This window comes from Phoxinus phoxinus, assembly GCF_949152265.1.
Source record: "Phoxinus phoxinus genome assembly, chromosome: 10".
NCBI classification, from domain to species: Eukaryota; Metazoa; Chordata; class Actinopteri; order Cypriniformes; family Leuciscidae; genus Phoxinus; species Phoxinus phoxinus.
The window spans coordinates 30,968,050-30,995,143 of record NC_136885.1 but is presented as its reverse complement, the minus strand read 5'-3'; the positions used below and the strand labels follow the sequence as shown (position 1 = coordinate 30,995,143).

Here is a 27,094-nt window from a genome sequence, read left to right as displayed (position 1 = left end):
ATTTTGATGTAACGAGTTAAATTTATGCCTATAGCCTATTTATTTGTTTGTTTATCATAGATTCTGATATTTAAAAGCATAATAATTATGACCAATTATTTAATTTATTTATCCATGTATTTGGTAACGTGTGTGCACATGTTTTTCTTTATCTTCCGCATGTTTTGAATCATCTTCAATAAAATGCAAGATAGTGAGATAAAATATCTCCCTTCATCGAGTGTCAGGGGACAGCAGGGCTCGTTGCATCCGGTGCGTAGGAGGGGAGGGCCGCTGGCGTCTGGCGTCTCCGCATCCTTGCGCTCCATCATCTGAATGAAGCATCGGGAGGAGGGAGTTTTGGGGTCAGATCCTCCAGATAACCAGGTTCCTGACTGTCTCTGTCATAGCATATAAATAAATCATGGTGGACACGTTGCCTGTCAGACTCAGAGAACTGCACAGGAAGAGAAGACTGCAACCATGATTTTACTCAGACTGTGTGGACTCCTTCTTGTATGCTCAAGACTAATAGGTGAGCCGGGATTTACTTTCCTAACCTTTAAGTTTAATGCAATTTCTCTGTTTCATATTTACTTGCTTTTTAGATACTTTGGGGTCCAAACGTGTGGGAACCTATTTACATATTAATTAAAGCAAATATTAATATTACAATTTTAATTTTTCATATTTTTTTGCTGACAATATCGTGGTAACACTTTACAAAGAGGTTTAATTAGTTTAATTAATTACTTTAGTTCAAATGAATTAAGAATGAACAAGACTTCTACAGCATTTATTAATCTATATTAATGCTAATTTTAACATTTACTACTACATTATTAAAATCAAAATTTGTGTTTGTTAACATTAGTTAATGCACTGTGAACTAACATGAAAAAACAATGAACTGCTGGATATTTTTCATAATAATGAATATTTATTGTTAAGTGTTACCAATATCATTTGCATTGAAAATGTTAGATTCAATCAGATAATATTAGCATTTTCAGAAATGTGTATATAAATACAGCTAACTATTTATCCTGTTTGTTGTCCTTTCTCCTTTTACATTTATTTATTAATTTGACTTTACCTATTTTTTTTTAATTGATGTATTTTATCTTGCCATGAAAATTGCCTCAGATGCTGCCATGCATGGCATTAAAACATTTAACACATTTATTTCAACAATTACAGTTCAATATAAATAATATGTAGTGATTAATGCCTTACACTTTCTCTTGTGAAGGAGAGATAATGTTTCCCTTTGAAAATAAAACCATTACATTGTTGCTCTGTTCTTTGTAGCTGGATGTCTTTGATCACTTATACAGGAAGAAATATTGCTCTGTAAGGGAAGCTGGTCATTTCCAATGTCCATTTACTCTTTTCCTCGTCATCTGTCCAATATTAGAAGCAGAGCTATGTGGTTGTGACGCAGTAAAACAGTGCGTTGGCTTGAAAATAATCAACATTGCCAGCTGACTTTTTCTATGGTTTCACTGATAAAACTCGATGAAATTACTCATGATTTGTGGGATGTGTTTCCTTTCATTTTAGATGCTAAATTAGACATCATCGCTAGTGACCCAGATGTGATGGTGGGAAGCACAGTTCTGCTCTTGTGCAAAGGTCGGTGTGTTTAGTTGTAAAGACTGACTAACGGACACAAAGAATGGCCCCAAATTATATCTGGACACACTTAGAAATGTCTAACAAAAATATAAAACTCATATGCAAACAAATGATGCAGTTTGGAGAACTTGAACTAAGCTGGGCTCAAGATGATTTTTATTGAATGTAGATCAGGTCTCCTCAAGTGTTAACAATATTTTTTTCATTTTGTTTTCATTTATTATTTTTTGCTCTAAAATAAATGCCACTTAGTTTGATGTTTTGTTATCACTGTAAAAAAAAAAAAATTGCTGCCTTAAATTTTTAAGTACAATCAACTTGGATGTTTTAGTAATTTAAACTCAAATTACAATAAATTGACTTAAAAAAAATAGTTGAATCTTGTATAAAATCGCTGTCACATGTTGTCATAACTTATTGATCATATTGTCACATTTTTTACAGTGTATGTAGTAATGCACTAACATTATTACATTTTCATATGTCCAAATATTTTGGGGGCCTCTGTAAATCACATAACAGTCTGTACCAGTCGAAACATTTTTAATATCACAGAGATACAATGTTACTGTCATAATTACAATTAACCAAGAATATGTTATTTTCTATTCTTTTCTGTCTATTTATATGCTGCGGTTCAGTTGATGTAGAGGGAGATATCAGTTGGTTGAAAGATGAGGAAGAGGTTGATGAAGATCGCCATGAAGTCAAGAAAAATGATGAGTCCTCGAGTTCACTGACCTTAAAAAACATTGAGTTAGATGACAGTGGAATGTATACCTGTGTGTTTGAAAATGAACACACCACAAAGAAGACTAACTTCCAGCTTTATGTCTACCGTAGGTTCCTGAAGACTCATAACGTTCCGTTATTTTTCTATCAAGCGCTGAATCTCCATAATGATTCTCATGTGAAATTCTGTCCTACAATCAGAAACACCGAACTTTGGCAACACAAGGACACACCATGAATTTCTGGTGAACCAGACAGTGACCATTCCCTGCGTCGTCTCTGGGAAGCCTGAGGTGGAGGTCTACTGGTATCGGAACGATCGCATCGTGAATAATGACGGTAGGGGTGGTGGCCATGCTGCAGGTTCTTCCAATCATTTATGTGGTATGGGGGTCTCCTCACCTTCCTAGCTCTCTGTGATGCCTGTAGTTGGCAGAATGGCAGGATGGCGATGGTGGACGAGTCGTGATGGGGTGCGGGAGGGGCCTGTGCATTCGTTTTCTGACCGATTTGCAAGCAAATCGAGAGATGTTTCTGGCTAGTAGTCGGGGAAACATCAGTGTACAGTTTGGTTTAGTGTTTTTTCTTCCTGCCTGATGGTGAGAATGAGGCCGTAAGAAACAACTCCGAAATATTCAGTCTTGCCCCAAGTAAACGTCACCATTGACAACCTTAGAGGAACAATTCACCCGAAAATGGAACGTCAATCATTATTTGCTCACCCTCACATTTCTCCTTTGGTGTTTGTTTGGACGTCTTCTTGCACGTTTTGCGACACTTTCAAAGTGAAGTGTACAGTGAGTGTCGCTAACTATGCTCTGTCGATATGCTCTGTGGTAAAATCATGCACTATGATAAAAGTGTTTTGAGGTCTTAAAAGGATAGTTCACCCAAAAATGAAACTTCTGTCATTAATTACTCACCCACATGTCGTCCCAAACTCATAAGACTTTCATTCATCTTCAGAACACGAAGATGACCGTAAGCCTTAAAGGTTTGGATCGACATGAGGGTGAGTAATTAATGACAGAAGTTAAATTTTTGTGTAAACTGTTCCTTTAACTGTAATCATAATTTGTGTAAGCACTGAACGGGAACACATTTTTTTTTTCATTTTGGGTGAGCTGGCCTTTTAAGAGTGTGCATGTGGGCTTTTAAAGGCTTTGTCTCATAATTCTAAAGTAGTAAGATTGCATCTTTGACACTGATCATGCTCTACCATCCTTCTTCTCTTTGTACAGGCCGAGGTCATCTCAAAATCCTGTCTGATAGATCCCTGCAGATTGTGGGAATTCAACCAGAAGATCATGGAACCTACACATGTGAAGGAAAGATCAAGGGACGCCCCATAAATAAGAAACTCCCCATCTCTGTTGTTGTTAATGGTGAGGATGTAGAGGAACTAATCATGTTTGTTCTTAGTGTGGCGATGGCGTGCGTACCCAGTGTGAATATGTCCTCAAAAAATATCTGCTTTAAATTCCCCATTCTCCAGAGCCACCGACCGTACTGATTCATCAGGAGAGAAAGAGTGTGTCTGCCGGACCCAATACCAGTGTGTCTATAGTCTGCCTGGTCAAAGGATTTCCCACTCCAAATATTACATGGATACTGTATGTACATCAAGAGAAAATGCTATCATTTTTATTTCACGCTTACCTATCATCCTCAGTCTCAGTCTTTTTACATTTGTCAATCCACTTTTGAAATAAAAAGTTTGTCCACGATATGTGAAAATAATCCATCTAGACTACTTGTTAAGACTTGCATGTCAAAACCTAGTGAGCTCATGTACCTCTGTAGGCAGCATCAAACCCAGCTAACAAAAATATGTTCTACGAATGTTTTGCTTACGTTCCTAACGTTGATAACATAATGTTAAGTTATGAAAACATTATTTCTGAATGTTCTCTAAAGATTTAAAGCATCCAGTATTTTTTTTAAATGTCAAAAAAAAAATCTTGGTTAACGTTAATGGAGCCCCTAAAGGGACATACTGATAGAAAAAATATAATATGATAGGGGGAAAAAAATATTTCAATGCTTTTACGTTCTCTTGCAAAACCTTTGCGTTACACAGAGAAACTTTGCTCAAAAGTTTTGCATAATTAATTATGTTTTGATATAAAATATTGTATTCAGTCTAGTAAAAAATGACTGTTTTACCCATAAGCATTGCTATCATGTTGTTAGTTCAGCAGCATGCTGATGTTAAACTCTATTTAAGGCAAGGCAGCTCACTAGGTTTTGGAACCGAGCCTGTATGTGTTTATCCATATTTTTAGTCTTAGACTTTTTGTATATTTGGCGCTTCCTTTTGTCTCTTAGTTGTTAGTTCTCCTCCCATGAGTATATTTGTGTTGTATCAATGAACAATAGTGGCAAAAAGACTGAGTTTCTACATCTCTCCCCTCAGCCCTTCCACATTTGACAACTCCCGTTACAAATACAACACTGATAAGAGTGAGCTCACCATCTCTGCAGTGACCAGGAGTGATTTTGGAGAGTACATCTGCACGGCCAACAATAAGATCGGGGAAAACAGCGCCACGTTTATTCTGGATGTCTCAGGTGAGAAAAGGCCCTCTTAGAAGACTCAAAACTTTGAATAAAGTGATGTGTTTGTACTTGGCTAAAAGCATCAAATGAGGGCAGTTAATCTGCATATGTTTTTAATCAACACCAAAGCTCAGCATGATATCAATTGTCTCTATTTACGACCTTGATGAATTTTTTCAGGTCTGTATGGCCAGTAAGCTCTGTCAATTAGCCCATTCATGTTGTAAAATGATAAATAATGGCCTTTTTGGATGGCGACACCCATTTTTATGATCCTGATGGATAAAATCAAGACCAGCGTCATATTTTCAGTCTGGATATCCTGTTCACTTTATACATCAAATGGGTTGTGAATATTGACTTTTAACTGCAGTAAATTTATCTGCTTATTGCTCAACTGTTTTTTTCTTTGCTTTATTTCCTTTTTTCTTGTTTAGCCAAATATTTATCCCAAGGAAACCTTTTTTTCTCCCATGAAGTCAGATGTTTACTATAGTTGCAAACACAGATACGGGGAATGTGATCCCATGCAAGCATCACATTGACACTTTCCAATAGGCCAGACCCAAACAAAACTATTGTAGGATAGTGGAAATATTAAAATAGATTTTCATACACAAATGCATATCTGCTGTAGTTGGCTCAATATGTATTTTGCTATTTTATGGTTTGGCTTTTTTAATTTAATTTTTGCTTTTCTATTGATAATTTTCAGAGCGTCCAACTATAGACTTGGATCCAAGCAAGCTGACCATTATTCCAGGAGAAACTGGATCTGTGCTCTGCAATGCCACAGGACATCCAACTCCAACCATACAGTGGGTCAAGAAGGCTTCCCAAGAAATAATGGTGAGGAACATCTAAATAGCTTCTCCATTTCCATTGTTGTTTGCAATTGACAAAAAAATTAAATTATTAGTTAGCTTTGGAAATATGTTTAAGACAATCAAATCTAGTCTTAAACCAGTGGGAATACATGGGAAATGGATTATAATTGGATACTAATTTTCTTTGATGGTGGTGATGACGAGGAGGGATTCTGTATCTACAGGAAGTGTGACCCACGTACAGTACTTTTCTCTTCAGTCTTAATTATCTCTTCCTGTCTCTTATTGTCTTTCCTGTTTGCATGAACATGTGTGGGCAGACGAGTGTGGAGGCATCTAAGCTGATTCTTGAAAATGTAGTGCCCTCTGATGGTGGCTTGTACTCCTGCATAGCCAGCAACACGGCGGGCAAGACCACTGAGGACTTCCAGCTGATAAGTAAGGCTCTTTAAGTGGCTTCAGCAATTATATCTACATGTACATACCTTCATATAGTACGTTATGCATATGACACACACACACACACACACACACACGCACACACAATATTGTGTGTGTGTGAGAGAGAGAGAGAGATTTTTAAATTTATTATGCATAATGTACTATAGGTATTTGAATTGATGTAAAGATATAATTGAATAGATAAAATGATTAATATAATATAAATTATATATTTAATGTAAATTTAAAATATATATATATATATATATATATATATATACAGGTGAAACTCAAAAAATTAGAATATCGTGAAAAAGTTAATTTATTTCAGTAATTCAACTTAAAAGTTGAAACTAATATATTATATAGACTTATTACATGCAGAGTGAGATATTTCAAGCCTTTATTTGTTATAATTTTGATGATTATGGCTTATAGCTTATGAAGACCCCAAATTCAAAATTAGAATATTGTGAAAAGGTTTTCATAAGCTATAAGCCATAATCATCAAAATTATAACAAATAAAGGCTTGAAATATCTCACTTTGCATGTAATGAGTCTATATAATATATTAGTTTCACCTTTTAAGTTGAATTACTGAAATAAATTAACTTTTGCACGATATTCTAATTTTTCGAGTTTCACCATATATAATACTGATTAGATCATCCTGTCCTTCCTTGATGATTACAACAGTTCTTTATCATCATGCATAACATTTGATAATGGTGAAGTTAACAAACTTTGGTTTGTTTATATATATTTATTTCGGCAGAAACTTTCCATATTGCTTCTTCACACTAATAACTTCTCTCCCTCTCTCTCTCTCTCACAAGCTTGGCCAGGAACACCCGCTCAGTTCAGTGTGGCCCCGGGGCCCTCATCTTCTGTCCTCATCCAGAGTGTCTCAGTGCGGGATGGAGGGTCCTCTATTAGCCAGTACATTCTTCAGTGGAAGAAACCGTCCGAAGAAACCTGGAGTCAAAGTGTCGTCAAGCCCACAAGTAAATAAGTGACTATGAGAAGTGTGGTTTATATTTTGATGCTTTTGTAAATTCAAATGTGTGATGAAAAAAACGTACATTTGTAGATCCCCTGCTGATCATGGGCCTCGAGCCGTACACCGAGTACTCAGTTCGTTTGGCGATCAAAAACTCGCATTACCAGGGGAACTTCTCCACAGAACACATGATCACCACACCGTCCCGACGTGAGTATCAGCAGGACTCTCTCCTGTCTGTTCACTTCTTCTGCTGCTCATCCACCATTTTACTATTATGAATATTGTTATGTTTTTTTAAGCCATCTATGATATCTATCTAGTAGTTCTCTCAGATCCTTTTAGCACATTTATCATGTTTAAATCCAATCTGCAGATTTCCCACAAAATCAGTGCAGAAAATGTTCATTGGTCTACAGTCCCAACAACAGTTTTTAATAATGATAAGACATTTTATTGCAGTTGATTTCATGTCATGCTGTCCTTCTTGTCATGCATAAATGTCTGTTTGCTCATCACATATGTTCATGATTTGCTTTCGCTGCCCATTCTTTCTCATTCCTGCTTGACGATGACCATTCTCCATGCATTACGACCTGCTCCTGGTCCCGGGCCCCGTCCATTGCCTTATTCTGACCTTCCTTTGTAGATGGTAAATTTTGAACGCATACATCTCCAGTTGATAGGCTAAAACACAAGCCTAATTGTTTACTGTGATATAGAAGTGTGAAAATGAGTTTACCTGCATATTTTCAATGCTGAAGAAAGTGTAAAAAAACTACTTCAGGTTTCCTTCAGCATGAAATCAATGTCGGTCGGCTGATCTCATACATCAATACCGCAGTGAATGATTTTGGAGCTTATCCACTGGATTGTCAATTACTTAAGTGTGACACAGACATACCCTAATAACTTAATATTCACATTGATTTGAATGTTCTGTTTATTTGCCCATGACTAGTTTGTGAAAATATTACTATCAGTGTGAGAGTTTGTAAGCTTGATTCATTTCTGTGAATCAGTTCACACTGTCCATTTCAGTTCAATGGTTCAAAACACTGACAAACATTTTGAATAATTTGAGAAATTAGCTGTTTAAGAGCAAATATCATACACTACTGTTCAAAAGTTTGGGGTCATTAGGATTTTTTTTTAAAGAAATGAATACTTGTATTCAGCTGCATTAGGATGCATTAACTTGATCAGAAGTGACTGCAAACACATTTATAATGTAACTACTATTGATTTATTTTTCAATGAAATACTGTTCTTTTGAACTTTCTATTCAACAAAGAATCCTGAAAAATTGTATCACTGTTTCCAGAAAATATTAAGCAGGAAAAAACTTTTTTTAACATTGATAATGAAATGTTTCTTGCACTTAAATCAGCAAATTCGAATGATTTCTGAAGGATCATGTGTCATGAAAATTCAGCTTTAGATCACAGGAATAAATTACATTTTAAAATATAATCAAATAGAAATCAGTTATTCTAAATGATAATAATATTTCACAATATCACTGTTTTTACTGTATTTTTGATCAAATAAATGCAGCCTTGGTGAGCATAAGAGACTTACAAAAACATTTTAAAAGAATCGTAGCAACCCCAAACTTTCGAATGTTAGTGTACATCAAATATTGTCAAAATAAGGTTGAAAATATCATGATGAAAATCCACCCAGCCCTAAGATCAACCTGTTACACAGTTTCTTTGTTCTCATCGGATGTTTCTTCTTTTCCTCATTTAGGGGAACCCGACAGCCCCGTTCTGTCTCTGAACGAGAAAAAGTTGGAGAAGAACTCCGTCTCCATCCCCATTAAACAGCTGCAAGACGGAGGCTCTCCCGTCCTACACTACGTTGTACGCTACAAAGGGGTCAGTCCGAATCACTTAATCGTATCTTTCATGTTTTTTCATTAAATATGTGAAGTACAAGCCTTATATCGGTGTAAAATGTACCATTTCGAATAGAACAAGGAGAATGAGGAATGGACTGAAAATGAAATTCCTGGAAACTCCAGCAGAATCCAGTTGAATGATCTCCAGTACAACGCTGAATATCAAATGGAAGTTTATGCAGTAAACCACAACGGCTCCTCCAGCACTGCCAAAATTAACTTCACCGTCCCACAACCTGGTAGGATTGAATAGAGCGAGCCAAATATCATTATGTATTATATGCTTAAACAAACGCAAACTCTTTAGTGAAATCAACTGATTCCCCTTTCTCTTGCAGTCAGTCAGCCGATGCTAGGGAAGGGTGGTGTGGTGGGAATAGTAATGCTCATCTTCTTGGTGCTGATGGTATCAGTAGATGCTTTCTGTTGCTACACCAACCACTGCGGCCTGCTTAATTTCCTCGCTCGTAAACTATTTGGACACAAAATGGCGGACTCTAAAGGGATGGACGAAGAGGCGAATAATTCAACAGGGTAAGATAACTTCATCCTTCGATGTTTGTGTTGCAGAAATACACAATATGATTGTGTTTTTCTACCCTAGTCTACAAAGAGCCATTGTTTGCACATAATGTTAGATCGTGGTGATTGCATATAATTCTTTAAAGGAATAGTTCACCCCAAAATGTTGTCTCTCGATTTCAAAAGACAATTTTATACAAGAAAAGTGGATACAAAAAAACCCATACAATTATAAAGTTAATCTACAAGACTTACACTATACACTATATCCTAAGTCTTATGAATTTATATGATAGCTTTGTGTGAGGAAAAGTCCTTACATCATTTTCATTTTTGGGTGAACTATTCCTGTTTGTACATACACCAAGATGTGCAAAAATTGGCCGAAAAGTTGAATTAGTATAAAAAATAATTAAATTCTAATTGTATTACTCACTGTTATGAACTGGAATTGTATGTCATGATGGCAAAAAAAACATTAAAAAGCTGATTATTGCTGAAATGATAACACACAGCATTATGGTTGACATAAAGTTTATATCAAGTGTACAACTAACAATGTACAAATAAGACAAACTAACAATGAAGAATAACATATTTTTGCAGTCTTTTCAAATATTGGTTAATGTTAAATTATATATATAGCCTAATTCTCTTTTTGAATAAATAAATAAATAAATAAATACTAAAATAAAAATAAATAAATTTGTATTAATCAATTTTTAAACAATACCGTAACAACGTATTTTGAAGTAACAAATGGTTTATAAATGCTATAAAAAATATTATTTTTGAATATTTTGTGTGTGTGTGTGTGTGTGTGTGTGTGTGTGTGTGTGTGTGTGTGTGTGTGTGTGTGTGTGTGTGTGTGTGTGAACAAAATGGTTAACACTTAATATTAAGTAATATATATATGTATAAACACATTCATGCGTAAGTGTCCCTTATATTTTGACATGAGTCAATGAATCTTCCAGTGTTTTCCATCTAAGTCCAGTTTTTGAGGTTTGCATTTAGACAGATCCACTGTTTGCTGTGTGTGATTTCACCGCTCTAAGCTTCAGTCCTCATGTGTACTTTGATACAGAGACATGAAGCTGAGCGGTCTAACGCTTCCACGAGGCAGCATCCCAAAGCTTCAGGCACCCAATGGGGCAGTGAATGGCGTTTATTCAGAGGTCACGTGTGACAAAGCGCCTCTTACCAAATTCGAGTAGGTGCCAACCTCAGAGGGCTGAATGCAGCTGGGCATCAAAGCTGTCATTCACAAAAAATGGCATGTGGGTTTTGTGTTATCCACCCAGGCTTAAAGGACTAATTCACCCAAAAATTACCATTTTTGTCATCATTTACTCATCCTCAAGCTGTATGTGACTTATTTCAGGAGATGTTAGTCAAAATGTCTGAGCTTATGTCTTCCTTTAGGGTACGTTAATACGACAATGATATACTAAAAATGCAAAAGGTTTTCCTTTGCTTTTTTGCGTACAGACGACAACATTGTAAAAAAGATCCCCATTCACACGGATCCACTAAAATGACAAAAAAACGCTGTATTCTGCTGCCAGGCCAGTAGTTGGCGATGTCACTGTGTAAAGAAACACCACATGTCTTTAGAATGAACATGTATTATTCATGCGCATGATGTCACCGTTTTCACAAATTGGCATTTTTGTAGTTTATAAAGAGAAGATAATAATATTGTTTTCAAAACTTTTAATTTTCAGGCCCCAAAACGGTGCTATCGTGTAATTAAACGGTCAAACTGCATAAAATGTTTTACGTTTTTAGTTGAAAATGTTGTCGTTTGCACAGATCCAAAAAACATAAAATACCATTAAATTGTAAACAATGAGTAAATGATCACAGAATTTTCTTTTTTTGGAGAACTATTCCTTTAAGCCATGATGTAACTTACTCATATTGCCATTTTTTAACCCATGTCCCACAAGTTTTATTCTTTTCTCTATTATCAATTCCCCCTGAAAATAAATAAAACAATTCAGCTGCCTAAATTAACCCAGAAAGCAGCTTTTTGTATTCTTCTGTATCATTTGCACTGTAGAAATAATGATATATTCCCTCTTTTTTGTAGGAAGAAACCAGAATCTGATGATCCAACAGGAGAGGCGTAGAGGAAGAGATTATACAGGAGACAATTTAAATTCACAGAGTGAAGAAATTTCACACAAATCTCGAGACATCCGATTGTGAGCTTCAGGGTAAAGTGTCTTTTTTTCTTTTTTGTGTGTTAAAATACTATACATAATCCATTTGTAGTCCATGAAGGTTTAAACACTATGGCTCTGTGGTGCTATGAAAACATTGCTGTGTTTGTTTGAGCATCTCGACAGGCCCAAAGACTGGCTCAACCAATAGTGTGAGATTTGGGCGGGACTATCTGTTTTGGCCGACCAATGACAGACGGGGGGAGTTTTTAAAAAGATGAAAACATTTCTAGCACAGAAATGGCACGCTTGACCTTAAAGTGATGTAGCCTGGAACAAATATACAAACATCATGAAGACGACTGTTATTTGCAGGAACACGTTGGAGATTTAGATTATGCTTGTTATTAAATGTAGGAAGTTGAAAGCATTATCAGTGTGATCTAGCACAGTAGATACTGTTCAAGACAAATGCTGCATGAGCTGAATGTATGTTCAGTAGTGAGCCGATAAATGCAGAATGCAGCTAAGTATAATATGATGTTGATATTTTGAAGTATAAAATGAATGTCATAATGGGAGCATAATATTTCTCAGACGCGCCACTAGTGTTAATTTATTGCGCATTTAACCTATGCTTGTAGCTTGTATAAAATCTTGATTAAAGGGTTTGGCATGAGGATGAGTAAATGATTACAGAATTTTAATGTTTATGTGAACAATAATAAAAATGAACCATTTTAATATAGATATAACTTTGCATTTTATTTTTTAACAGTGGTATTTCAAAATCATATATTGTTACATAAATACACTGTGTATGTTTTTTTGGGGTCAAGTGATGTTAATCGTGGATGTAAATACAGATGCATGCATAAAGATGTACATATAGATTTATTAATAGTTTTTTACCTTCACTGTACATTGTATATATCATTTCTTTAATGCTTTTATACTCATTCTAATGTCTGAACCTATGGTGATGTTGTACTCAATGTAAATGCGTTCACAGCTATTTCTTTTAAATAAAAAGAGAGAAATATCTACAACACCTGCTTACTAAAGCTCATTATTCATAGAGCTGAGATTCAGTCACTCTTTGTAACTAAGAAGGCTGTAGATCACGGCGTCAGTGTTGGAACATGGTCTAAAAAACAAACAATGAAAAACATTATATGCATTCGTTTTTTTATTTTAAATTATATATATATATTATAACCCATTGATGTTCCTTTGATGTCTGACCCCACTTGCTGTTTCAGCAGGGAACATGTCAACACAGCCAATTCAAGGGGTTTATATTATGGAATTACCTCTATGCCAATAATAATGAACGTAACTTTTCAAGAAACTAATGCAAATATAAATTGAAACTGAAGAAAATATCTGTGAAACTGTAGAAAAAAAACACTCAGGCAATTTTTTTTACTTCCACTGCATGTTTTGCTAACTGTTTTCACATCTATCTTTCGCTGATCTGAACTTACAAATGCGCTTCCAGACTTTTCATTTATGCTTCAGAAGTTTTTGTACTCTCCCTGAGTTTTCGTTCGCCACTCTGGCACATATTACTTGTGGGGGCGGGGCTAGCAGCAGTGTGTTCTCATTGGCTACTGAGTTTTTGATTGACATGGATGTAAGCTTCTGTAAGCACAGTTTTCTATTAAACAAAAACGGAAGTAAACGAAAACTTTCGTGCCTAAATGAAAACTATGGGAAAGAAAGATGTGAAAACAGTTAGCAAAACATGCAGTTTATTATTAAAATAAAAAAAAGTAAAAAAAAATGCACCTGCGATTTTCTTCAGTTTCAATTGAAATTTGCATTAGTTTCTTGAAAAGTTACGTTCATTATTATTGGCACAGAGGTAATTCCATATTAAGTATTAATTCCACAGATTTCCCTCCACAAACAATCATCATCGGGCTGGTGATGAGACATTTTATTCATTACCTTTCTGAGTTCGATGAAGGAAGCTTTAGATCTGCATATATCAGGTTGGTATGGCTTTCTTCAGACTCTGGTGATGATTGTCTCAGGTTCTCATAGATATCCTCTGTGACAGTGACTGCTGGTGTCTGATCAAATATAAAACCGTAGATATTAATTCATTTCGATAGTCCACTTTAGACATTCTTCGAACTATATACATGCCAACTTACTCTCATTAGAGTATTACTGTCTTATTTTGATGCTCCACAACAGACATTCTACTGACTACGAATAAGTAACCTTACAACTAGCCTGCATGTCAACTAATTTGCAACATGTATTCATGTCAAATAACTCTTATTTGAATATTGGTAGACTGTTAGGTTATAGGGTTAGTAGAATAAGTTGACAGTATCAAAGTTACTTATAGTCAGTATGTCTGTTGGGGAGCATCAAAATAAAGTGTTGGCAGATTAAGCAGACAGTCTACTAATACTCTAATGACTGCTATTGACATGCAGTTGCAAGGTTACTTGTACGTCTAAAGTGGACTGTTGAAATAAAGTGTAACCATATTTACAAGTGCAAAGGCATCTTGCTTGTTTAAAATCAGACGCATTGTTCATGTGATTTAATACCTGTTCTGTGTGCAGCTTCTTTCGTGTAATCTGTTTCCTCCTGTAAATGTGAAGAGCTTTACAATACATGATGTGTTTGCCTTCAAAATCCATAAAATGAAGATAAGTAATTATACTATAAGTTGTTAATAATTCAAGATGATCAGAATATCACACTCTAGTCACAAGATTAAGAAACTATGATTTGCGTAAAGCGGTTATTAGCTGCTATGGTGCAAGACCATGCAAGTGGTGCAAGTATAGTGCAAGTAAGACGATTGCATGCTTGACTGCCACACCGATTAAGATAACCAGAGCAGTGCAAAACTGAATGCAGTAAATGATGATGGAAAGTGATGAATGATCACAGCAGGGCTTGTGTAATATGTAGTGTAATTTCCACTATGTTCAAACTCATGCAATCGGTTTCCATTTAACACATGAACTGCATGTTCTCTTAGAATTTCAACATACTGTTCATCCACTCACCTTATAATGAGACCAAACATGACTAACAGTACAGCTATTACAAAGAAAAACACAGCTGTTGCAGTCAGCAAAACATGTCGATTACTAGTAGGCCCTATTGAAACAAACAAACAAACAAAGAAAGATTTGGGTAAACGGCCAACAAAGTCACAGTTTTTAACATTATTTTTTACTAAAATGGGGAACAAGTTTTTGGACACCCCTCACGTGATATTTTTTAAATATATAAATATCAGGAAGTTTCCAGTATACTGGACAATATTTAGTAAGCATTAAGCTAGTATTTACTTCTAAGCACAACCTAAGACTTCCTTTCCTTCTTTGAGAATGAAATATTCCCTATTACCATCGACTTTCAGTGTTATGGTCGTAGAGTTTTGAGAACCCATGTCATTTTTGGCTGTGCAGAAGTACTGTCCATCATCCTTCTGACTGACAGCTTTGATGGAGAATTCACAATCAAATCCTATAGACGAGATGTTTGCATCTCTGATCTTAAACCAGGCGTAGTTTGTCACTGCAGGATTGGCATTGCTCGCACAGATCAGAGTCAGTGAGTTTCCTTGTTCTATCTTTCCAGATGTCGAAATGGTTATTTCAACATTCTTCGGACTATCTGTGTGGGGAGAAGCAACAGGATGAGGATCTGTATTTGTAAGAGAACTTTGAAATATTTGGTGCAGTTGAAATGAGATGTTCCTTAAAGTATTGTGACACAATTATGGGTTAGTGAAATCTATCAATCTTCCTCATTTTTATAAATCATTATATAACATGGAAATAGTGGTCAGTAGCAGTTGCTCTATTCCTAAATCTAAAAGGCTGCCATGGAACCTCCTAAGTGCCCGCTTAAGCTACATTTGTAAACAGCAATGGCGGGTTTTGTAGGCGGAGCCACAAAATAAAATAAAAAAGTTTAATCTTGCAATTTTGACCCTTTTTCTCAGAATTGTGAGATACAAACTTGTAATTGTGAGGAAAAAGTCAGAATTGTGATATTTAATTGTTATCTTTGTTAAAAGTTATTTCATGCTGTAGACCTAACTGTAGGGCTTACATTATCTTCTCCCCTATGAACTGCATGAATATTCGGTAGATCGATTGTTTACATCAAATTCATGCTTTAATAGTAGGCTAATTGTCACACGTTTCATCAGTCCAGTCTGTCCGTTTAACGTTTAGCTTCAAATGGCGTCTTTGACGATGATATTCTATAAGATAAAGACCATATATTTTGCATTCTGATTCGTACGTCCAAAGGCTCAACAAGACAAAAGTTTTTCCCTATTCCTCTCCCGTTTCCTTCCACATGTTACCATTGTTTTTCTGCCACCATAGTGGCCCTGACCCAAATGGCACACTCCGGACTTGTGGACTTCCTCAGAGTCCACACTTTGGTGACGTCATGTAGTGCAGACCTATAGGGCCCTTGGCGCGAGTCCACGAGGGCGCATTGAGAGGTATTTTTGGGACAGACTCGATTGTCACGCCGGAAATAGGAAGACGGTCCGGTTGTTGTTTAAATATTATATTTTCTACATTTACATATGACTCAGTAAAGCCCTGACATTCTGTTCTATTTATTTAATGAATCATAATGCGACCGTAGAGTGCGTGAAGCCTGCATCCATGCGGGCTTCGCGGAAGACCGCTTCAAGGGTACAAATGGGGGCGCTGCTGAGCACACTTCAGAGCGTTACAATTATAAATGGGACGGCCTACGGACTCGTAGACTCAGCGAGCACGCGCAATTTAAGTCCACGAGACCAAAAGTCCACATGAAGTGCGCCATTTGGGACAGGGCCACTAACGTGCGCGTGAACTACAGTGACGTAACAGTGACGTCTACTCCAAGTGGTCCATTGGAAATCATTTGTTACATTATAAAAGCCTTTTCTGACAATATTGATCCATTTAATTTGTCATTGTCGAATAAAAGTAGCCTATTCATTTCTTTTAAAATAAATCTTACTGACCCCTTACTTCGGAACAGTCTTTGCATCAGGAGTAGGCCTATGCCTTAAAATACTAGCCTATAGGTTTTTGAACAAACCAACCCAGGATGTGCTTTAAATAACAATATAGCTTAAATGTAAACTTACATCTCACATCAAGCAATATTCCATCTGCGGAAGTTGTGATGCTGTTCTTCAGACCACAGGAGTAGTTGCCAAAATCATTGTGAGAGACAGAAGAGATTTGAAGCACATTCTCAGTGGCTTGTGGAAGAAGCAGCTGGTTTTTATACCAGGCAAACGGCCCTTGTTGCGGGGTACAGGTTTCTGTGCTGCATCTCAATGTCACAGAGTCTCCTTCCTGGATGTGTCCATTCACCTTTTGCATTGTCACTGTTACTCTGAAAGGTAGAACTGTTAAAAGTGGTGTAGATTAATGAAATGTAGCCAGATACCGGTTTAAAAAAACATGTAATGATCACCATCAGTGCTAAACCAGCATCAGATTCCATCCTGGTCAGAATTTAGCTCATGAAATTGGTTTTTATGTGTATAAAAATCATTGGTCTTTAATTTACCTGCTACGTTAAGGTATATGCCACCCGATCCAGTAAACTTTCCAAAAAGATAATTTGTTTCAAGGCGAAAGAAATATTTTCCTATGTCACTTTTGGAGACATTGTGTAATTGCAAGGAGCAGTTTTTGTCTCGGTTTGCATACACTGTTCTGTCTTTGTACAGTTGGTCAATCTCTGCAGCCTTTGAGTGATAGACAAATATTCCCTCCTGTGTTCCATCTTGTTTCTGATTTTTTTTTGGTTTGAACCATTTTGTAGTTTGAAGTGTGTGATAATTTGGATAATCAAATGAGCAGGTGAAATCCACAGATGATCTTTCGAAAACACACATGGAACGAGGTTTGTATGAAACTGACCATGAAGCCAAAACAGCTGAAACACACACACAAAAAACACACATCAACATTGCTCTAATCATTGCTCCAGTCCAGATTATTCTAAAAGACAATAAATGGTCAGATCTGACCAAAAAGTACAGCAGAAAACTCAGCAGTCAGCACACTTCCAAGGGAGCCACAAAATTATTAAAAATAGCTTTATAATAAGCTAATAAAACAGCTAAAAAAATCAAAGACGTTTTATATTTAAGATTGTTCTTTCAACAAATGTTTTTTTTTTTTTTTTTTTTTAAGTTCCAGTGTTTCTCGGGCTTGGGAAATCTGTAGGCTATATGAGGATATTTTTCTTTTTAAATATCCTCATACATATTTCCAAAGCCCATGAAAAATAATTATAAATAATTTAAATTTAATTAGATTGAATCTAATTAAAGTTAATTTCAGGGTTCACATCTTTTATGACCAAAGAATAGGCTACATGATATTTCCGGTCATCAGTGTTATCAGTATATCACCCCTCCTAGTAAACAAAAGTTTGAAAACAGTTTTGACATTACAGAGGAAATATCTTAAAATTTGGTCTTGGAGAATATATATATATATATATAACTACTCAAATAAAACAATGACTCACCTGATAGAGGCAGCTGCAGTAATATACTGATGAAAAACATGTGTTGTCTCTTCAGAGGTTTTGTCTAAGGAATCACTTGCTTCTTTAGATGCATATGCTTCAGTATTTCCCCACAACAGGCCTAATATAGGCTACACAACCTTGCATCAATAAACGGATATCCTTGTTCCGTGGTGAAAACGTCCTTAAATCAGTGCTTACTTTAATTACATTATTTTATGCTTACATTATAAATGTTAGCTGGCAAAATTATACATGTTACATGGCTGGCAGAGTTATGTTCATATTTTTTCTTTAGTGAAACAGTAAACTTTTTTAGTGAAAGTTTTACACTTAAACTAAATTTAACAGGAACTCAAACAGGAAATGGCATGCTGATAGTGCAATAATTCAAAGTGTGCTGATAGAAATCGTCAGTGAAAGTTATTCTCACAGTTTAGCTCACAATGTTGCAGTTTATTTCTCTTTGAAAAGGGAATGAACCACAAACTGAGAAGAGCATGGAATCCCCTGAAAACATTTCAATATGGATGTGATTATTAGTATGATACCACTTTAGGGTGTTGTATAATGCTCTGGTGAACGTTTGTGACAGCACATCTTGACTTATCTGTACTCTCACAGTTTTTTGTGTGGCTCAAGTCTATAGCGCCCTCTGCTGTCAAGGCAAAACAAGCCTTATTCAATTCTCGAACAGTGAAATCAACCAAATTAAATGAGTTCGTTTCAATCAAATATTACTAAAAGATCAATATGCGAAGATAAGTTTTGGTGTATCTCTTGTTGTTCTTCTGGGAGTTGTAGCGAGTTGTAGTAGCGCAGCCATGATCTCATTTTCCTGCGCGCCGCGCCGAGGAAGGACCGATTGACTTGTGACGTAATTCCTCTGCGCCCAGACAAGCGGTGTCGTTGAGGAAAACAAATGATCCAGATCCGTTCATCTGTTGTATCATTTTATTCCTGCATATTGACTTGAATTTCTTCATAAGGGCGGATTTCACGGCGAGTATGTATTTAGTTGAGAATAGTTGACTTCAGTGGAGCTTTAGATGAAGTTTAATTCAGTTGAAGCTATAAAACATTGGGAATCTGAACATTATTGCTCAAACAATTACTAATTATTAATCGTTCCAAACTATTTTTCTGTTGTATTCCTGTAAACTGGAAAGCTAAGCGCAGTTTACCACAGATGCTTCTATTAATTTATGCTTCTTAAACTCTCTTATTTATTATCTTTAAAGAGATGCACTGGTTGTGTCTCAAAACTTAGTGAGCTGCCTAGTTCGACTTGTTTTAGGGCGTGCAGCATGTTTGGAGTGCATAGGTTTGCATCTTTGTAAAGCATCATAGCAGTTTGCAGATTTTTTGGGCATCAAAGGTGCAGTGGAAAAAGGTTTGTGGTCCAAAAAATGCTAGACAGGCAGCTTGCTGTGTTTTGAGACACGACTATTAATTTATTGATTTATTTACTGAGTTTTTGTTTTGTTTTTTTGCAGAAGGCGCTCAGTATGGCGTTAAAATCTGGAGAAGAGCGCCTGAAGGAGATGGAGGCAGAGATGGCGCTGTGAGTTTTTCACATTTCACTCATGTTCACTTGTTCCAGCTGTTTATTTGTGTGTTTGGAGTGTGTAGAATAGAGACTTCATGTATGCGGATGTTGCTTCTCCTGTAGGTTTGAGCAGGAGGTGTTGGGAGGACCTGTGGCACCTTCAGTGGTTGATGCTGTTCCAGTCGCTCTGCCAATGCCAGCCGTACCCATTATCAGGGCAATTATTGGCACAAACACCTACAGACAGGTATTAATTACTGCTAACAATATTACATTGTATATTATTGTACACTGGGGTGAGTGGGGTCCAAAAGACTAATTGTGAAAATTCTTTTGCATAATAGTTTTTTTTCCTTCTGATTTACAAATGTATTTAATTACAAATTACTTTATTACATATTGTTATAATAAGTGAAAATGTCATTAAATACAAAAAAAAAAAGACATTCAAATATATATTTAAAAAAATAAATATATTTTTAAGTTAGTTATTTGTTTCCTAAAAACATTTATCAATTCTAACTAACTTTTTCTTCTTCTTGTTTTTGTTGGTTAGGTCCAGCAGAGTTTGGATGCAAGAGCTGCCACTTTAGTTGGTCCACCGCCTACATTTGTTGGTCCTGGTACAACTATTTCACTCTTATTATATAGTTTAAGTAAAAGTCATATATAGAAAGCAGCTGACATTCATCTGGTATTTATTTGTAGCTATGCCGGCAGTAGCGCCTCCTCCAATGATTCGTCCAGCATTTGTCCCGCATGTCTTACAGAGACCAGGTAATCAGGATTCCTATTATTGTGTGTGTGTGTGTGTGTGTGTGTGTGTGTGTGTATTCGCAGGGGCATGGGCCATATATACAGTATATACATGCAAATATTTCTTAAATATATACAGTACATGCATATGTGTGTATTTATATATAAAAAACGCAGGACACACACATATATTATGTAAAAACAAACCTTTATTTTGGATGCGATTAATCGTTGCCCAGCACTAATATATATATATATAAGGCTGGGCAATATCTCAGTATTTTACGATATATACAAAATGGAAATATTTGCATGACTTTCTTACATTTAGAGATGGAGAATATACCTTTGAGTGTAAGTTATGCACTGAGGAAAACATGTTAAACGCATTCAACAGTGCAAGTATCTATCTTTCAGCACATGTATCTGTCACAGCATCTGACGGGGCAAGCCACTTTAAACAACACGCGTTGTTTAAACTATATCTTACAAGTTATTTTTATTGAAGCCCTTAATATAACATCTCTCATGTTTAGGGAAAATTGGATAATGCACTTTCCCCACAGCATCTCACTCTTGTGTTCTCTGCTCGTAATATCAAAATACTGTATATATCGATATAAATGGTATTGCCTCATCCTATATCGCTATATTGTGCAAATTTTATATACCGTACAACCAAATAATATATATATATATATATATTAAGTATAATATTTTTTAATACATTTTCTATTTACAGAACATTATAGAGCCTAAAATATAATGATGCATATTTTAAAATATCTTAATGTATTTTTTCCAGTGGGTCAGAGAATGCCACTAATGCGTGGTCCACCTCCTCAGGGCATGATAGCACCTCCTCTTCCCAGACCTCCACCTCCTCCACCCATGATGATGGCTCCACCTATGCCAGGACCTCCTCAGCCCTCCATGGGTCCGGTTGGACCACCCATGGGGCCCATGCCGCCAGTGGGTATTTTCTGAATTCTAATCAGCTGTCAGGGTATTTTTAAGGTTACTTTGTGCTTTAAAAATTGAGACGTCAGTATCACGAATGTTTTTCTAAACGAATGGCAGGTTGGAAACATGAACCCTATGCCTCCGGCACCACCGCGGCCCATGAGTCAAGCCCCTGCGAAGATCACTCCCAGCGTTATACAGGCGGCCCCCACTGTTTACACCGCACCCCCTGCCCCGAAGAGAATTGACTTCAAGAGCCAGAAACAAGCACGCATGGTAAAGTATCAACACAGACTTGACTGTCCTGTTTCACAAAAAGTCCATATGCTTGTTTCACTGATTTGCTTGAAAGTTCAGTGCTGACATTTTATATAGATCACACTCACAAGGTGTAATTTTTAAATATACAGTATATCACTATAAAAAAGATCCAAGACCCTTTAAAGTCCCCCTGCAGTAAATCATTTTACCCCTTAAAACTCAACTTTGACAATCAGAATGACATATTGAAAGGTTTTTTTCCTGTGAAAATAATTTTGTCATGCTTGAATGTAACTCTACACCCTTGCTTCATTTAGTATGGAACTATGAATATGCAAATTAGTCTCTGCCTCCACTCGATCAATCACACCAGCTCGGACTACCTGATCAACTCGGTCAGCTGTAGTAAACACAATGACAATTGGAAATATTGGTTTAATTCAGCCATACATGTTTAAACTAGAAACTGAATCAGAAGAAGAAGAGGAAGCGCCGATTATACAAGCTAAGCCCCCGCAATCAAAAGCAAGAGCACCCACAGTTGATAATGTAATTTTTATGTAACTTTAATGTAAGTGTCATTTTGATGAAACTGATTTGGTTGACGCTCCAGTACGTATTTGTGTTTATGCTCTGGAGAACATTTACTACGTTTTTGCTGTGGTGAGCAATGTAGCCAATCACATATTTATTAATATCTTGAACGCAGTGACCAATCAGGGGTGTTTAATTTAGTCCGGATGCACTCACCGGTCAGTTTTTGTTCAGTGCTGCTGACTCTGACAACATATAGACGTGATGTAAATAAGAGATTCATTGTGCTGTGTAGACAACTTTATTGATTATAATGGAACTGCGAGATTGCGAACTGAAATGAGTAACAGATTTTTAGTGATTATAAAGGGAGCTGTCTTTGCTTGTTTTTTTGTTAAATATAATCCATTCAGAATTTGAATAAAAGTCGACACATAACGGTAATTGATATGATTATAATGTTACACAAACCATGTTCCCGTCCGCCATTTCAGAGTCAGACTGACAGCTGTCTTCAAAATATCTGCATCTTTAGAAATAATGATAGGAAAAGCCTTCCGCCTTGCACATCCAAGGGGTTTGGTTACATATTTGTGATGGTAGGAATTAGGGGTGATTTCAAACCTAGTTTTTGAGACTTGTCTTTAGTTCTAAGGAGAAAATACTCAGTAATGGTGTTGACTGATTATTATGTGCATGGTTTGTTTTAAAGCATATTAAAAACGACACACAGACATATAAACAACATTAAAAACTAGATTTTCACCACAGGAGGGGCTCTTAATTATTTCCCCAGGCCTGGATAGCACTATTTTTAGATTCATTGGTGTTTCCAGGGTTTCCACGACTTTCGAAACCCTGTTATTAGTAATATATGCTTAAAGAATATAATAATCAATGATACAATTGGTATTTATCAGTAATAGTTAGTATTAAATGTGGTTAATAATAAACTGTGACTGGCTGAAAAGTATTTGATTTAGTATAAATTTTGTAAATTACATTTGTTGCCCTTTTTTACTGTAAACCCAGTTCTATGTATAGATTTAAGCCACATTCAAAAGGGATTCAACTGAATCCATCTGAGCAACATTACATATTCCAGTGATATCACATGTGATAAAACAAGCTCCATTCTTCCTTTCTCTTCCTGCATGTGTTTTGTGCCCATGCTCATGGAAAATTTGGGAGTTGCAGGAAAGGTTTACAAATTGTGGTTTCCACGCCTGGATAAGCCATGGAAATTCATTGGCCAGGTGCTGTAAGAAACCTTTAGGACCTATTCACTGTCTCCACAGCATCAATTTTGACATTTAATATCGAAGCACCATATGATTCATTAAAAAAAAAAACTAGTAAGTGAGAAATTGAAATCGCCTTGTGTTTCCTTTGTAATGCTTGTAATGATGATCTAAACGTTCTCTCGGCTCGTGTTCTCAGGAGGAGTTGTCAGCATTGGTGGCGGAGCAGCAGGCCGCAGTCAAGGCAGCTGGGCTTCTGGAATTAAAGAAGGAGGTGGTCCCCGATGACAGCAAGATCGGGCCGAGCAAGCCAGAGCCTGAGCCTACACATGTGGAGGTTTAATATTAATCTATTCAATTTGCTCAGGACATATTACACTTACAGGGGTTGGACACAAAGTCCTTGTGGCTAGAAGGATTTTTAGCCATTCCTCTTCAAGAACTGTGTCAAGGAAAATGCTCCTACAATGGGGCACCAGATCTTAATGTTTAGAATTTTCTTTATATTCATTTTTATTTTATTTTAGGTTTAGTACAGAGCCCCACAAATGACATTTGGAAAAAATATGTATGTATATATTTTGGCCACAAATTAAGAATTTTGTTTGAATTTTGTAAGAATTTAGTTGTTTAGTAAATCGTAGCCACGTTAAATTAATTAATTCCCTAATTTTGATTTAACTAAAATAAGGTAACTAATTATATCGTGTGCATGATTTACTTAAAACGAGGGAATGAATTAGTAAAACATGCTGATTAGGAAGTCGTAGGAATAAATTGTTAATTCATGGCCAAAATATGCGTATTTTTTTCCCACGTCATGTGCGGGGCTCTATGGAAGCTTGTTTCCGGCTTAGAATAAAACATTTTAAAAGATAATTGTGATTTATTTTATTTAATTTTTTTTATCTCACAATTGTGAGTTTACTGTTAACTTTATTTCTCATAATTGCGTTATAAAGATAGAATTGCGAGAAATAAACTTGCTTTATAACATGGAATTCTGACTTTATATCTCACAATTCTGACTTTATAACACGCAATTGCGACTTTATATCATGCAATTCTGACTTTATAACACGCAATTGCTACTGTATATCATGCAATTCTGACTTTATAACACGCAATTGCGACTTTATATCATGCAATTCTGACTTTATTACACACAATTTGGACTTTATAACTCGAGATAAAATCAGAATTGTGAGATAAAAAAATCGCAATTACCTTTTTTTTATATTCTTTGGTGGAAACAAGCTTCCATTGGGCTCTGTTTTTTTTAGCACTTTTTTAACTTAAACTTATTTGTGTTTTTAAAAAAAAATTATATTTAGTTTTATTTCAGCTTCATATCAATTAACATAAACGTAATTTCTAATAGATTTTTTCAGCAACACTGGACAAAGAAAGAAACGGGTAGTGTAAAGGAATTCTTGATATGAATATTGTTCTAATTATTTCTTTTTTTTGTTTTACATATGCCTAGCCTGCTGATACCAGCACAGAAGACAAGAGGAAAGGGAGACAGGAAAAGCAGAAGAAATGCATCCGGGTGGCAGCTGGTGTCACATGGGAGGACACCAGCCTATTAGAGTGGGAAACAGGTGTGTGAACATTTAGACAATACAATTACTTTTATTTTTAAAGAAGCCAAAACATATAATCTATGTTTTTCTTGTCTTCTCAGATGATTTCCGGATATTTTGTGGAGATCTGGGGAATGAGGTGAACGATGACATTCTCGCGAGAGCGTTTAGCCGTTATCCATCCTTCCTGAAGGCGAAGGTTGTTCGAGACAAACGCACTGGGAAAACAAAGGGTTACGGCTTCGTGAGTTTTAAAGATCCCAATGATTATGTGCGCGCCATGAGAGAAATGAACGGTGAGTTAATGAAGATAATATAATGCAGAAAAACCAAATTAATTACATTTGCATATACATTACTGTTCAGAATTGTGGGGTCATTTTTTTCCTAGTATTATATTTTTTTAATTATTTTTTTTTTTTTCTTCAAGGAAAAACAGCACAACTGTTTTCAACATTGATAATAATAAGAAATGTTTCTTGAGCAGCAAATCAGCATATTTGAATGATTTCTGAATGATCATGTGACACTGAAGACTGGAGTAATGATGCTGACAATTAAACTTTGCATCAAAGGAATAAATTATATTTTAAAATATATTCGCATAGAAAAGTTATTTGAAATTGTATTGTTTTTACTGTATTTTTTATTTTTTTATATATAAAATAAAAGCAGTCTTGGTAAGCATAAGAGACTTTTTAAAAATGTCACCGCCCCCAAATGGTTTTTACCTGTCCCTAACCTTACCCGTATCACATCTCAATAGCAGAAAAAGTATTTTACAGTACAACATGAACACAATAAGTACATTGTACTTATTTTTCTATGTAAGTACATAGTACTTAAAGCCACTTAATATAAAGTGGGACCATTTTATTTGACAACAAAATATAGAATGCAAAAACAATGAGCAAACACCAAATTAGCTTCACTAAACACATTTTAAATGATCTCCAGGACTATTTCTTTTTGAAAAAGTCAAAACTCAGATCTGTATCCAGCACGTTTAAAACTGGAAAATTCACACACTCTTGTCTTTGTCTTTAGGGAGGTACGTGGGCAGCAGACCCATCAAACTGAGAAAGAGTTCATGGAAGGACCGCAATCTGGAAGTTGTGCGTAAGAAACAGAAGGAGAAAAAGAAGTTGGGACTGAGATAATCCGTCTATACTGAAACTGTGGACTTGATTTGTGTGATCCAGGACATATATAACGAGGAGGAGTCAGTCACACTCCTCCATTAGTTGCAACTTGCAAACAAACGACTGTCAACTTCCCGTATGGCCCTTATTACTAATAAATCGACATTTATTTCCATGTGTATTATCACACACTGACCTCTCCCTCTCTCACTGCATGCTGTAAAAATCGTTCACTTGTCCAGAAAGCTTCAAGAGAGATTTTTAAACGTATGAAGTGTGGTTATGAAACTGGTTTTGATATTGGTTTTGTTTTCTTCCTCTTCTTCCACCCCAACTCCCCAAAAATGTCACAAACAACTAACTTTAAGTTCAGGCGGCAGTTACATTTGTTGCTTTACCAGGTGGATGTTTGAAGTAATATGTGTAAAAACAAAATGCAAATCTTTTCAATAAACTGTGGAGTTTGTTTAGTTTCAATTCTGACCCGTTTATTAAATCTCTTGAATGCCTCAACTGATGATTCTGAAAGCAACCACCAGAGGGCTCCCCAAAGTTATGAATTATGCATAATTCTTTGAACCTCTTGTAAACGTTAATACACATTATAATAATTATAATGTAAAGACATGATAATAATATTACCATCTATACATTTTTTGGCTTTCATAGCTTTCATAGTCACTGTTGATAGGAAACCAAAAGGTTTTCTCTCTAACCACAAAACGCCCACTTGCATGTGTTTCTAAAAG

At 35.9% G+C, this 27,094-nt stretch overlaps 3 protein-coding genes across 9 annotated transcripts; 2 read left to right on the top strand and 1 right to left on the bottom strand.

The window, feature by feature from the left end:
• Positions 1-331: 331 nt before the first annotated feature.
• ncam3 (neural cell adhesion molecule 3) lies at positions 332-12,818 on the top strand. 2 transcript variants are annotated; one of them, XM_079624775.1, is made up of 16 exons: positions 332-514; positions 1,543-1,614; positions 2,259-2,456; positions 2,551-2,688; positions 3,591-3,734; positions 3,845-3,962; positions 4,766-4,920; positions 5,624-5,757; positions 6,056-6,173; positions 7,014-7,181; positions 7,268-7,387; positions 8,930-9,057; positions 9,154-9,319; positions 9,419-9,614; positions 10,690-10,815; positions 11,698-12,817. In XM_079624775.1, exons 1-16 carry the CDS (start codon positions 463-465, stop codon positions 11,735-11,737), a joined length of 2,073 nt encoding a protein of 690 aa, XP_079480901.1. In that variant the 5' UTR covers positions 332-462; the 3' UTR covers positions 11,738-12,817. The 2 variants fall into 2 exon arrangements, with proteins under 2 accessions (XP_079480901.1, XP_079480902.1); XM_079624776.1 differs by lacking the exon at positions 10,690-10,815 and having other exon boundaries at positions 11,698-12,818.
• cd22 (cd22 molecule) lies at positions 12,781-19,010 on the bottom strand. The gene is made up of 8 exons (XM_079624777.1): positions 18,314-19,010; positions 17,342-17,713; positions 16,911-17,177; positions 15,155-15,424; positions 14,809-14,902; positions 14,341-14,380; positions 13,724-13,848; positions 12,781-12,917 (listed from the first exon to the last, which is right to left on the bottom strand). Exons 1-8 carry the CDS (start codon positions 18,351-18,353, stop codon positions 12,863-12,865), a joined length of 1,263 nt encoding a protein of 420 aa, XP_079480903.1. The 5' UTR covers positions 18,354-19,010; the 3' UTR covers positions 12,781-12,862.
• rbm42 (RNA binding motif protein 42) lies at positions 18,946-27,063 on the top strand. 6 transcript variants are annotated; one of them, XM_079624779.1, is made up of 11 exons: positions 18,946-19,706; positions 19,810-19,877; positions 19,986-20,109; positions 20,419-20,485; positions 20,571-20,639; positions 21,424-21,590; positions 21,699-21,857; positions 23,817-23,954; positions 25,104-25,221; positions 25,305-25,499; positions 26,251-26,855. In XM_079624779.1, the coding sequence occupies exons 2-11, from the start codon at positions 19,822-19,824 to the stop codon at positions 26,361-26,363; spliced, it is 1,206 nt and encodes a 401-aa protein (XP_079480905.1). In that variant the 5' UTR covers positions 18,946-19,706; positions 19,810-19,821; the 3' UTR covers positions 26,364-26,855. The 6 variants fall into 6 exon arrangements, with proteins under 6 accessions (XP_079480905.1, XP_079480904.1, XP_079480909.1 ...); XM_079624778.1 differs by having other exon boundaries at positions 19,084-19,319; positions 26,251-27,063; XM_079624783.1 differs by having other exon boundaries at positions 19,167-19,315; positions 20,419-20,479.
• Positions 27,064-27,094: the final 31 nt, after the last annotated feature.